The sequence below is a fragment of the Dreissena polymorpha genome, chromosome 2, assembly GCF_020536995.1.
Source record: "Dreissena polymorpha isolate Duluth1 chromosome 2, UMN_Dpol_1.0, whole genome shotgun sequence".
Classification (NCBI taxonomy): Eukaryota; Metazoa; Mollusca; class Bivalvia; order Myida; family Dreissenidae; genus Dreissena; species Dreissena polymorpha.
Genome location: NC_068356.1, coordinates 114,704,630 through 114,719,250, shown reverse-complemented (window position 1 = coordinate 114,719,250; position 14,621 = coordinate 114,704,630). Strand labels below are relative to the sequence as shown.

Below are 14,621 nucleotides of genomic sequence, written 5' to 3'. Positions count from 1 at the left end.
GTAAAGTATTTATCACAAAGTCTTAACTTATGTCAAACAATGCGCATGTTGACAATTGCAAAGATAAAAATGTCCGACTCGGGTGAAAAATCGACTCAAGGGCGAGTAACCCTACTAGTCATTAAACATTTTCATTCACTCCAAAATGCAGCGTCGTACTAGCTAATTAAGTAAGCCTCACCTTATTATAACACAACGATGTTGCAGTTACCTGTTATTATCTACATACTTCATAACTATTAGATTATTAATATCATTTTTCCAAGCAATAAATATTTTCAGGCATATTTAGTCCTGATGTTTCCATGTCAAAGTGAGTATGCCGATGTTCAATTATGTCGTGGATGATGATGACTATTGCGAAATGATTAGACGATGGTGACAATGATGATGATAATAATAATAATGATGATAGCGATTTTGATGATGATAATGATTAAATGATAATAATGATGTAGAATTCACACACCGACGATGATCATGCGTTTCGTTTCCATAAACAAAGATTGGAAACATCGATGCAAGACTGGTGGAGTGCGCCTGATATATACGGATGCTTTCCCACAAGTACATATTCGCCTTTGCCCATTGTTGATAAAGCGCGTTTTTGGTAAACTTGGGACACCACATGTCTGTACATTTGTAGATAAGATTATCACAATCAGATGATGCGCGTCACTTTCTCTCTTGACTGAAATCTCGGGGGCCGTGTTTATTGATAGAAATATGGTTCCACTATATATCCACAAATACACTTGTGAAATACGTAACTTGTACAAATGAAATTATGTCAGTGGTGTCATTCTTATTTAATTACGGAATACCGTAAGGGCCATATCGTGGTTACACATTAAAATCCAGAGGGCGACAATGCGATAGTACGATGACGACAGTGCGACAATACGTTGGCGACCGTGCGAAAGTACGATGGCGACGTTGCGATAATACGATGACGACAATACTATAACGCGATAGTACGATGGCAACAATGCGATAATACGATGACGACAGTGCGACAATACGATGGCGACAGTGCGATAGTACGATGGCGACAATGCGATAGTACGATATGGCGACAATGCGATAATACGATGACGACAGTGCTACAATATGATGGCGACAGTGCGATATAGTACGATGGCGACAATGCGATAATACGATGACGACAGAGCGATACCGCGATAGTACGATGGCGACAATGCGATGATACGATGGCGACAGTACGATATGACTATCGCATTGCCGCCATATCGTATTATTATACCTCACTTTTATTCAAAATGCTTAACTCCCATAGGCCATCGTGACATAGAAATACTGTCAGACCCAGCGGGAATAAATTTACTGTCCAAAATATACTGTATCCCGCTGCCATAGCAATCACGTGCCATCAGCGTGAAAAAATTTACTGACAAAAAAATACTGTATCCCGCTGCCTTAGCAATCACGTGCGGAATGTTCGAAATTTATACTGTCCCATTCGCGCATGCGCAGTACGCAGTTTTGCGTGTCCGTTGTATTTGGATAATTAAAATATCAATTGCAGCTGAAAATGTGCAGTAGAATAGATTAATGCCATTATTTAAGCTTTGACAGCAGTCAAAAAGAAAATCAATTTAGTATAAACGACACGCTTAGCTCAAAGGCAACTTTAATCCAATGCTAATAACAATAAAGTTACAACGATTTACACTTCCAGTGTGTGTTCTTAAGGTGTTATGCATGACAAACACACAATCCGAAATACGTTTTGGATTCGTTCGATGCTTTAAACAATTTTTTTTACTGTTAAAAAAACCACCACGTCCATATTGTTGTCCCAAAATGTTTCGTCACCGAAATGACGTCACACATGTACGTCATAAATTGCGTAATCAAGTGATGAAAATAAAATACGGAAAGCTGGTTCGGTAATATATTTTCAAAGAAATAATTGACGACTAACAAAATTGATGGGATAAATTGATTACTAGGTCGGTGCCGAATAAAGCGAAGTTCATTTTGCTCTGCCCGTAAATCTGAACCACTCAACATATTAATGGTTGTTCATTGCTGAAATTAAATTCAATTATTGAATATTAAAATTGTTCATGGTTCATATAAATTGTTCATGTTTGAATAGTTCATTCGGTATAATAAAATAAATATTACATGTCTGACAGGGTGACAGTAAATTTGTCAACTTTCGGAAAAATACTGTCAACCTTGGCTTCGCCTCGGTTGACAGTATTTGCTCAAGTTGACAAATTTACTGTCACCCTGTCAACCATGTAATATTTATATACTATCGCACTGTCGCCATCGTATTGTCGCACTGTCGCATTGTCGTCATCGTACTATCGCGTTGTCGCAATCGCATTGTCGCGCATCGTACTATCGCATTGTCGCCATGGTACTATCGCATTGTCGCCATCGTACTATCGAACTATCGCATTGTCGCACTCTGTATTTTAATGTGAAACGACGATGGTATAAACGGTATTCCGTATTTAATGCATTTTAATGCACTTTCTTTAATGTGGCGATGACAATACGTGTGTTTTTGAAAACAACGTGTGGAACTATAGTCCATCTGTTAACGCGATAGAGAACAACTGTATTATATACAGCGCTTTGATTGTCATCGACATCCTCACTTGCTCTTTCCAAAAAAATAAAGAAAAGAAAGCTTCCGGTAATTGACGAAAACAACCGAACTGAAATGATTGGACGTTAACTTTTCTGATAGTGAAGGTTGAGGTCACTACACACGCCGTCCTTTGCGCGCCCCTTCGTCTTCAGTTATTGAGTAGTCTTCATACAGAAACATGTCTAAGACTAAGTGTTTTATGGATGTGAGTGCCGACAAGACAGCTCTTGGAAGAATAGTAGTTGAGGTATAATTGTACCTTTTTAGCACTTAGTCTTTACAATAGATATGTATTTCGCAAGTGTATTTATGAATAATTTCCACCTGCCGGCTTCCTTGTGTCGTGAACGCCATGTTGGTTTGAAAAAAAAACAACAGTGTTCTTTAATTTCAAAGATATTCGTAGATGTCATTATTTACGTTTGACTCGATATGCATGATTGCTTCTGTTGGATTTGTTTGTTACATAGTTTCTATGGTACTTGTTTTGTAAACTACATTATAGTTTCTAAGCCGCGTTAGTCACGGAGAAGAAATGTCAAGGCCACTGACAAACGCCCTGTACAAGTTAAACCTGTTATAAGCCTTGCTTTATTCATATTTTTTTATAACTAAAGAAAACTAAAAATTTAGTGAAGTTTTAATGTAAGCAATATTTAATACTACAATTGGCATTAAAATTAACAAATGATAATTATTTAAAACTTATTTGTTCCACCACTTAATGTTCTTTAACACCATTCTACATAAATTTGCCATTTCAGCAAGAGATCGATTCATTTTATTTCTTTTTATTACAGCTGAGGGGTGATGTTGTTCCTAAAACCGCAGGTAAAGTACAATTATGGCTTAGGATGTATCCATATTAGCTCAAATTTACATTGCACATTTCACTACACTGTTTTGTTTTCATGTTTTTTTTTTATAGCTATCAGATGCGTCTACAATGATTTTTTTTTGGTTAAAAAATAATGCAGAAAACACTTCTAAATTTGCAGCATTTTTTTAGCAAAACAGCAACAACACTAATTTCCCAATTTTAGTCAATACGCCGCAAATTTTCCCAATTCAAAGGGACCCGGCCCCATTCCCAAAATGCTGGAAAAAAACACTGGTCTTATGGCGCCGGTCATTATTATTTTAACCCTTTGCATGCTGGGAAATTTGTAGTCTGCTAAAATGTCGTCTGCTGAATTTGTAAAATTAGCATTTTCTTAGAATTTTTTCAAAGAATACTATCAGAATAGCAAACAGTTTGGATCCTGATGAGACGCCACGTTTTGTGGCGTCTCATCTGGATCCAAACTGTTTGCAAAGGCCTTTAAAATTCGGTTCCAGCGCTTAAAGGGTTAAGGTACTAACTGACTAATGGCATAGGGATTGGGCAATACAAACTTTGTACTGTATTGGTTGAAACTGTTAAATTGGCAGATATTGTAAAGCATTAATCTCTTAAGTGCAGTTTGCAAAACTTTTTCACCTTCATAGCCAAGTAGGTAATGAAACTTTCATAGCGTCATAGCCAGAGTCTATTGTTAATAGCCAAACTTTGGTATGCCCCTCCATAGAGAGGCATATAGAAGTCCCACTGTCTATCAATTTGTCCATCCAGCATTCTGTTTGCAGGAGTTTTTTTTTCATAACACTTCAAGATATTGAGCTGATTTGTATGCCCCCCCTTGGAAGAAAAGGAGGTAATTGATTGCTGGATGTCGGTGGGTTGGTCTTATCAGAAGACCAGTTCCCTTCCGATCCATTACTTGTAAACAGATTAACCAATTGATTGATACTTCCCATTTGCCTTTGCCATTAGATTACCTCTTTTGAAATTGGAGTCACTCGGTCAAAGGTCACTGTCCCACAAAGAGTGAAAATTGTTTCCAATCAATAACTTGTGAACGCAAGGACCGATTGGCTCAATACTTCCCATGCACATTTGCGTTGAGAAGTTGTTGGTCCCTATTGAAATTGGGGAATCTAGGTTGAAGGTCAAGGTCACTGTATCACTAAGTGTGAAATCGTTTCCGATCACTAACTCGTCAACTGATTCACTGATTGGCTTGATTCTTCCAATGTGCATTGGCCTTGGACAGTAGAGGACCCCTTTTGAAATTAGGGTCACTAGTTCAGAGGTCAAAATCACTGACATTAAGTGTTAAATTGGTTTCCATTCGATATGTCATCAAAGGATTGAGTGATGGGCCTCATACTTTATATATCCATTGACCTTGAATAGTAGATAATCCCTATTGAAATTTAGGTAAAACCATGATCAAAGTCACTGACATTGAATGTGAAAATCATGTCTGATGTATAACCCGTTAGCTGATTGACACCCAAGAATTTCATAAACACATATGTTTAACATTTGTTAGAAGTATAAATAAAGTTGGGCATGTATTTTGCTATGAAAAGATTTGAAGAAATAGATGGACTATCTTGACGGGGGTATTCCCATTGAACATGCCTACATCCATACATGCCATACGTCCCGATCTCGGCGGGACAGTCCCGCTTTTGGACCCTTTGTCCCGCCGTCCCGCCGTGAGACGATTTGTCCCGACATTCGTAAAAAACGATGTAAGGTCTATAGGTTCACAATAAAATTCGCTATTCAAGCTCTGTTTCGCTAACACTTACCACCGCTAATCCCTTTATTGCCCCCAATTAACAATCCGATTCTACTTATCGTGTGTACCAGTGTTGTTTATGACACCTTATCAGCGATTTATCGGCTAACTATTGATTTCATCAGGCATTCACACCATGGTGGTCTTTAAGATAGTGGTCGCTTATTGCTATCGATAGTTGTATTATAATGAAATAAATGTTGAAAATGTGTTTATTTTTGTATTTGTTTGAAACGGTTTACAAAACAAATGTTTTGTAAAATTAACTCTACGTCATTAATGAGTCTTTAACATTCAATGTTTAATTCCAATATAGCGGGATAATCCGAATGTGCAATATACCAAAATCGCAACAAACAGTCCAATAAGTGATACCCATCCTGTCTAGTGTAATTGGGTGTAATTGTAATAAAAACAACGAGGTGCTATGCATGACAGTTTGACCCTACTTCAATTAAGCTAAAATCAACGAGGTGCTATGCATGACAGTTTGACCCTACTCCAATTAAGCCGCGACAATTGACAAGTAACAAACTGCGCATGGCTACATGCTTAAAAAAACATCGCAACAAACAGTAAAAGTGGTTCGGTAGATAGTGTACTGTAACCCGTACTTTCAGTCAACTGGATAGCCTCGCCTGCGTTAATGTTTGCCATTGAGATTAATATAATGAGTATTGTTGTCGTAATGTTCTAGATTTTGTACTCTTAAAAAGATGAATATTATTTCGTTGTTTGCTATTGTCTTATTTAATGAAACTGTTATTGTTATGTTTTAGATTTCATGCTTCATATCAGATGTTTTATGTCTTGAATAAAAGTATCAAGAGTTTTTGTTAGTACTATACTGACTATAGTAAAGGTGGAATGATAGGTGTCCTGCTTTTTGGTCAAATGTCCCGACAATTTTTTATGGAATGTCCCGCTTTGGACCTAAAAAATTATGGCATGTATGCTACATCACCATTTGTGCGCAGAGTTGTTATGCTAGAAACTATGATGATTTCATGCAACATTTTATGAAAATTGGGACGAAGTGAAAGTTATTGTTTTGAAAATCAAATATATGAAAGTATAATAATATTGTTTTAAAACTTGTGCAGTTGTCTGCTTCTCTTTGCAATTTATGTGGAAATACAATGAAGAGGACCAACAAAACATATGGAATGTGCATACATTTGGATTATTAGTCCCCTTACGGTTTCACCGGAGGGGACTTATGGTTTTTGCTCCGTCTGTCAGTCAGTCTGTCACACTTTTCTGGATCCTGCGATAACTTTTAAAGTTCTTAATATTTTTTCATGAAACTTGAAACATGGATAGATGGCAATATGGACATGATGCACGTCATTTCATTTCGTTCCTATGTCGAAAATTCTGGTTGCTATGGCAACAAATAGACTAGAAATACTGCTGAAAATGGTGGTTTTCTGGATCCTGTGTTTAGGTTTCGAAAAATGCTCATAACTTCAATGTCCCTAGAGATATAACCTTTATATTTGGTATGCATGTGTATATGGACAAGGCCTTTCCATATGCACAAAAATTTTGACCCCTTTGACCTTGACCTTTAACTTAGGGTCTGTGTTTAGGTTTCAAAATATGCGTTTAGGTTTCGAAAAATGCTCATAACTTCAATCAAAGTGTTTATAGGGGGCATATGTCATCCTATGGTGACAGCTCTTGTTTCACTTAGATTTTCTATGTTAAAGTTTGCATACCACCTCAAATATTTTCTATGTCCCTTGACATATTACTTTTATATTTTGCATACTTCTTTACCAACATGACCCCAATCTATAAACAAGAGCAGACAACTGTATCAAGCATTTTGTAAGAATTATGGCCCTTTTTCACTTGGCCTTTGACATATTGCTTTCATATTTATGCCTCCCTTCAAAGAAGAGGGGGTATATTGTTTTTGCACATGTCGATCCGTATGTCCGTCCACCAGATAGTTTCCGGATGATAACTCAAGAACGCTTAGGCCTAGGATCATGAAACTTCATAGGTACATTGATCATGAATCGCAGATGACCCCTATTGATTTTCAGGTCACTAGGTCAAAGGTCACAGTGACCAGAAATAGTATCATAGCTATTGCTTTATAGACTTGGAATCTCGCTAAATATCGTAAGGGGACTGTACTGGGCAAGTTGCATAACTCTGGTTGGCTTTTTAACGGAATTATGGCCACTTTTTATGTCCCCCACTATAGTAGTGGGGGACATATTGTTTTTGCCCTGTCTGTCTGTTGGTCTGTCTGTCTGTTTGTGCAAACTTTAACATTTTGCAATAACTTTTGCTACATTGAAGATAGCAACTTCATATTTGGCATGCATGTGTATCTCATGAAGCTGCACATTTTGAGTGGTGAAAGGTCAAGGTCATCCTTCAAGGTCAGAGGTCAAATATATGTGGCCAGAATCGCTCATTTTATGAATACTTTTGCAATATTGAAGATAGCAACTTGATATTTGGCATGCATGTGTATCTCATGGAGCTGCACATTTTGAGTGGTGAAAGGTCAAGGTCAAGGTCATCCTTCAAGGTCAGAGGTCAAATATATGTGGGCCAAATCGCTTATTTTATAAATACTTTTGCAATATTGAAGATAGCAACTTGATATTTGGCATGGATGTGCATCTCATGGAGCTGCACATTTTGAGTGGTGAAAGGTCAAGGTCAAGGTCAGAGGTCAAATATATGTGGCCGAAATCGCTTATTTTATGAATACTTTTGCAATATTGAAGATAGCAACTTGATATTTGGCATGCATGTGTATCTCATGGAGCTGCACATTTTGAGTGGTGAAAGGTCAAGGTCATCCTTCACAAGGTCAAGGTCATCCTACAAGGTCAAACGTCATATAGGGGGACATTGTGTTTCACAAACACATCTTGTTGTCTTTGTAACTTTGAATATTTTTTTTATTTTGTGTTTAGATCCACTTTACTTCTAAAGTATCAAGGCTATTGCTTAAACTTCAAATACTTTCTTACTATCATGATGTTACTGTACCTGGCAAGTTGAATTTGACCTTGACCTTTGAATGACCTTGACTCTCATGGTCAAATTAATTAATTTTGCTTAAATTGCCATAACTTCTTTATTTAAGATCAGATTTGATTCATGCTTTGACAAAACAACACTTACCTGACATTCCACAATGGACTCCACCCTAACCATCCCCCACCCCAGAATCCCCCCCCCCCCCCCCCCATTTTTTTTTTTCTTCTTTTTTTTGAAAGATCATCTATTAAATGACCACACACCCACATTATACCCCCTCTCCATGATGTCTGTCAAGCACTCGAATAGTTGAGCGCGCTGTCCTCTGACAGCTCTTGTTTATTCAATCTTTGTTAGAATGTTTATCTTGACAGTATGTAAGAACATTGGAATCTTAGTCTAGACTCTGGTGGGTTCAATAAAAAATCAACTAAATGGCACTTTTAATTGCAAAATAATTGCCAGTGAATAATCTTAGTTATTCATATATGTCGGTTTATAATTTCAGAGAACTTCAGAGCATTGTGTACTGGAGAAAAAGGCTTTGGGTTCAAGGGCAGTTCGTTCCATAGAGTCATTCCAGGTTTCATGTGCCAGGGAGGCGACTTTACCAACCATAACGGCACTGGTGGCAAGAGCATCTATGGGGAAAAATTCAAGGATGAAAACTTTACATTGAAGCACACTGGGGCTGGTAATGTTTTGTATTTTAAATTGCAAGACATTCTCTTTTAATATCACTGCTTTTCACAGGCCATTTAACAGTCCCTCTCCGGGGCACTTGAATTTGGAATCAGAGTCCACAGGGCGCTTGAAATGTGCCGATTAGTGTATTTTTCAGTAACTGTCACTAGCCATTCTTATGATTATTGTCAAAACATCAGAACAACAACCCTAATTTTTAATGGTATTGCATTACCTATGTTAATTGTTTACCTTACTTCAGATTATTATAAATAAATTGTCCAGCAAATCACTTGAAGACTTACCCAGTAAAACAAAAACAATGTTTCATTTGAATCTCGTGGGATCTTTCATCCATAAAATATGGTATGTCAGACACTGTTATAGGAAATTCAACAGGGTTGTTCCAGTAGAGTTGTCCTCCATGAATTAAAGGTTTTAATGTGTACATATGTGACCTGTGTTAGAAATATTTTCAATTATCAACAGTTTTAATTACGTTTTTAGGAATAAAATATCAATGTTTCATTAAGTTCTTTTATTCCTCAGAAGCTTACCTCCATATGGTTACTTTCTTAGGGCCAAAGGTCACCTTGTTTTCCAAATATTGGAAATTTGCGTGCAAGTAAATATTTTCATGTAAACAAAAGCTGGTTTACATTTAAATACGACCCCATGTTATGTTAATATGTATTAATTTTTTTCTAGAAAAGTAGTTTTTATACGCCCGTCTATGACGGGACGTATTATGGTATACCCCGCGTCCGTCTGTCCGTCCGTCTGTCCGTCCGTCTGTCCGTCCGTCTGTCCGTCCGTCCGTCCGTCCGTCTGTTAATGTCGTACGCTACGTCAAATATCCTTTGACAGATTTTCTTCAAATTTTAACACAATCTTAATATTGATAAACCCTGATCCCCTTTCGTTTTTGACGGAATTCTGAATTGTCGTTCCAGAGTTATGGGACTTTGTTCGTCAAAATTTCGTGATTTCATTGAATGTCCTACTGTAGCTCAAATATCCTTCGATGGATTTTTTTCAAATTTCAACACAATCTTAATATTGATAAACCCTGATCCCCTTTCGTTTTTGACGGAATTCTGAATTGTCGTTCCAGAGTTATGGGACTTTGTTCGTCAAAATTTCGTGATTTCATTGAATGTCCTACTGTAGCTCAAATATCCTTCGATGGATTTTTTTCAAATTTCAACACAATCTTAATATTGATAAACCCTGATCCCCTTTCGTTTTTGACGGAATTCTGAATTGTCGTTCCAGAGTTATGGGACTTTGTTCGTCAAAATTTCGTGATTTCATTGAATGTCCTACCGTAGCTCAAATATCCTTCGATGGATTTTTTTCAAATTTTAACACAATCTTAATATTCATAAACCCTGATCCCCTTTCATTTTTGACGGAATTCTGAATTGTCGTTCCAGAGTTATGCGACTTTGTTCGTCAAAATTTCGTGATTTCATTAAATAAACTGAAGTAAAAAAATGATTCAAAGGGTTATTTATTACCTTACTACTTCATTGGCGAACGACGGGCGTATCATGCGCTCATGGCGCAGCAGTTTATTGTTTTATTGTGTTAAAAAGTTCAAGCTTGAAGGTAATGTCTTCAAACAATCATTTTCATAATTGTTGATTTAAAAGACTGAATTCTTATGCTTGTAGGTATTCTGTCTATGGCAAATGCTGGACCAAACACAAATGGCTCACAGTTTTTCTTGTGCACTGCAAAGACTGACTGGTAAGAATATTTATGTGCACACTTTTGTGTTTTAGTAATTGATGTCATTGCAATTGTTTCTTGAACTGAACAATTCCGTTCTTAAATGGGTTTTTGATCTGAGCTGAAGTGCAACATTCAGTGATATATTTGAATGACCAGCTATATTGTTATCCCCCGCCATAGGCGGAGGGATATTGTTTTGGCGTTGTCCGTCCATCCGTCTTTCCGTCTGTCCATCCGGAGCAATATCTTGGAAGTGCTTTGGCGGATTTCATTGAAACTTGGTATGAGTATATATATGGATAAGAGGATGATGCACGCTAAATGGCATTGTACACCATCTGTTAATAACGAAGTTATGGCCCTTTGTATCTTGAAAAAATGCATTTGTGTGTCGGCAGCCATATCTTGGAAGTGCTTTGGCGGATTTCATTGAAACTTGGTATGAGTATATATATGGATAAGATGATGATGCACGCCAAATAGCATTGTACACCATCTGTTAATAATGGAGTTATGGCCCTTTTTATCTTGAAAAAATGCTTTTTTGAGTGTCAAATGTAACACTTTGTGTCCAGCAGCATATTGGCAGGGGATATCAATTCAACGAATTTGCTTGTTTTGCTTACTTTACCATGATATAAGGATTTTACCTTTTGAATCGAATATATAGGCCTTAAATAAAAAGGACATTTGCAGATCACTGAGTTGAGGGAATACCGGAAGTGTTTTATGGATCAGAGATATGTCCTTTTCCCCTGCCTCTTGTTTTTATAAGTAAGCTTCTTAAAAACATTCCAGGTTTCATGTCCCAGGGAGCATGAAAAGCAAATTTTCTTCCACATGCAACTTTTTATTACTTTTAACAGTCTTAACATTTTGTTTTCTAAACTTAGGCAAAATAATTTAAGCTTGAATGGGGACTTTTATAAATTGTCAAATTTGGGGCACTTTGCCAAATTTGTTTTCTCTGGTAATATAGCCTTAGTTGGGTCCGAGTGAAATGAACTCTGAATATTCATCCACCAAAATCTTTAGTTAACTAGACAAATGGTTGATGTTTAAATGGAGCTTGAACACTTTTTTGTTGGTTATAGCAGTCTCATTCTGCAGAATAAGGGTGTAGGGGGACCCATTCCCAATGGAAAAAGGATATATTTTTCCCAAATGAGACCAAAAATTCCTAATTAAAGGTTTCGAAACAAGATTTTTTGTAATAGGTGCGAACATTTCACTTTTCTCCAAATCCAGCTTTGTAAGTTGAATTTTAGAAAATATAATATTGAAATCACATCAAGTTCAAAGTACATGTAAGCATAAAATCATAACAATTTATTTCCCAATTTAAGTAAAAAAAGACGCAATTTTTTGCAATCCAAAGGGACCTGGCCCCATTCCCAAAATGTTGGGAAAAAACACTGGAATGGAAACAGGCTAAATAAAAATTGAGGTTATAGTCCCTGGCAGCTAAATCGGATAACGAAAACTTGCTTATCTTTACTGACGACAGGATAGCTCCTGAAGAGACTGCGCAGGCTGGTCTAGAGCCACACTGTTTGCATATGGCACAATAATTTTTTAGCATAAACACAGTATGGTCTGATTTCAGGCTGGATGGCAAGCACGTTGTGTTTGGTCAGGTGGTGGAGGGGATGGACGTGGTGAAGAAGGTTGAGGGCTATGGCTCCCAGAACGGCAAGACAAAAGAGAAGATCACCATCACCAACTGTGGTCAGCTTTGAACACATAGATTCTCTCAACAACCCATAATGAAAGTGTTCAACATTTCAACAATGACATTTTCTTGTGTCAGTGCAACAGATTTAACTTAATAACTGCAATTTAAACGTTGTTTGTATCAACAAAGGAACACTCCTCATGCTCTTATTATTGTTTCTGTGCTTATTGTAAATCCTTATGTAGTTCTATATTGTTCATTGTGATTCCTGATCAAATATTGTTTTGATCAACATAGAAAAAGTCCCAAGTTGTCAGATTTGCCATTTGATATCCAACTTTTTGTAGACCTGAATGTTCATAGTGTAAGAACAAACTGTTTGAAAAGGAAATCTCAGTAAATCAAGTGAAATAAAGTTCTTTTGATAAAATGTGGGTTTGTTGTTTTGAGATTGTTTATCATGTATGTATGTGTAATATTTCATATATAAATTATCCAGTCTCCCCTAGATGTGCATGATACATCAGAATACATTCCAACTGTATATTTTAGAATATAACTGTTTTGCGATATTTAACTTCCTACTATTCAACTTCCTACAATAGGCCAAAGCTTAACATTTTGCAAAGCAGTTTGGTTTTTAATGCAAGAGATTGTTTTATTAGAATTAAGTGTCCGTAATTGATATGCATGTATCATGTTGTTTTTCGGAAAGATAACTCGTCAATATTTGCATTAAATCTTTGATACCTTGTATTTCAATACTCTACCAGGACTCTGCAGGAAATGTTAAGTTTTAATCAGTAATTCATAATTCTAACCCTTGACCTGTGCACTTATTGGGATATTAAAAAGAGCACATGTATTATGAAGTTAAACTATAAAGAAAACCTCAAATATCTCTGTTTCATGTTCAAACACAGTGGCTCTATCCTTGTAATAATTCTATTTACAGTGTGCATAAATGTTTTATTTGCCCTCTTGTGTATTAAGTAATGCTAACATGGTACATACTGATCTTATAGACTATAAACACTAGTTGTAAATACCTGGAAACCATCAATATCATGTCCGAAACTCTGTTGCTCTCGTGCATGGCCTTTAAAACAAGAATATCAGTGAAACTGATGGATGCTCCCCGATGATGGGCTTTGTCAATCTATGTGTTAATAACCACCTAAAAAAATCTATTATTAGCCTTAGTGACCTTGACCCCAGTGACCTCAAACCTCGTCAGAAGGTAGAGGTCCATGCAAGGTACCTAAATGCCAAATATGAAAGCGATTTGTTAAGTATTGAAGGCGCTATGAGAAATGGTAGCAAAAGTGTGACTGAAGGAAGTAATGAAGGACAAACTGGCAACTATATGCTCCGCCGAAATTTTATTTCGGGTAGCATAAAAACTGGCAAATGCTTGTTGTGTAATCTTACACAATAAAATCCAAATATTGTTAATTTTATGAGATGATATATAAACAAAATACCAGTGTAACCAAAAAAGCTGAATGGCAATTAGTTCATTTGTTAGGGAAAATAAATATGGATACATTCTTAGCTTGACTTTTCATGGAATAATTTAAGCAATTCCTCTCACCCTAATGTCAGAGTAATGCACTGGTTAAAGTGAACGTTCTGATCACACATCACCATTTCTATAATGGGTATTCATTCAATTTAACTCCTTTTCTGGATCTTTGTATGATGTCACTGACAATGTTCCATTCCCCAGTCCTGCACTTTAACATGATTATGCCCCTTTTTGTATTTTTCTAGTTCCATATATCTGTTTCTACCACAGAAATTGAAATGAAACTTATTTGTGCTGCAGTGTGTCTACATTTTATGACCAAAACCTTGAACTGTGAAAAGCCATTTACTTCATGTTGAAGTCCAGTTTACTATTTATTAAAGACATTGAACTTAAACTCAACATGTATATTCAGGGTCTACATTAATAGTCACTGAACAAGACCTTGAAAATTAACCTGCCTTTAAGCAAGATTATCACCCCTTTTAGACTTAAAAAAAGTCCTGGTTAAGGTTTGCATGCAAATTAAAATATGGATTAAAGCTTGCATGCAAAAAGAAAAATACTTTGCATACAATGATCGCTTCAAATCAATGTCACAGAAAGTTATCCAAATGTTTTTAGAGTAATGATCTGTTGCTCGGAGTGTCTGAGTGTTGTCTAGAAGGTCTTTGCATTTACAATGTTGTCATTATCTTTTCTAAAACATGTATCGAATGTATTGTT

General features: G+C 36.5%; 1 protein-coding gene across 1 annotated transcript; it reads left to right on the top strand.

Moving 5' to 3' along the window:
- The first annotated feature begins 2,715 nt into the window (after positions 1 to 2,715).
- On the top strand, positions 2,716 to 12,797 carry LOC127868576 (peptidyl-prolyl cis-trans isomerase-like). Its single transcript, XM_052410454.1, has 5 exons — positions 2,716 to 2,876; positions 3,430 to 3,460; positions 8,780 to 8,965; positions 10,632 to 10,707; positions 12,299 to 12,797. The coding sequence occupies exons 1-5, from the start codon at positions 2,808 to 2,810 to the stop codon at positions 12,429 to 12,431; spliced, it is 495 nt and encodes a 164-aa protein (XP_052266414.1). The 5' UTR covers positions 2,716 to 2,807; the 3' UTR covers positions 12,432 to 12,797.
- The last annotated feature ends 1,824 nt before the right edge of the window (positions 12,798 to 14,621 follow it).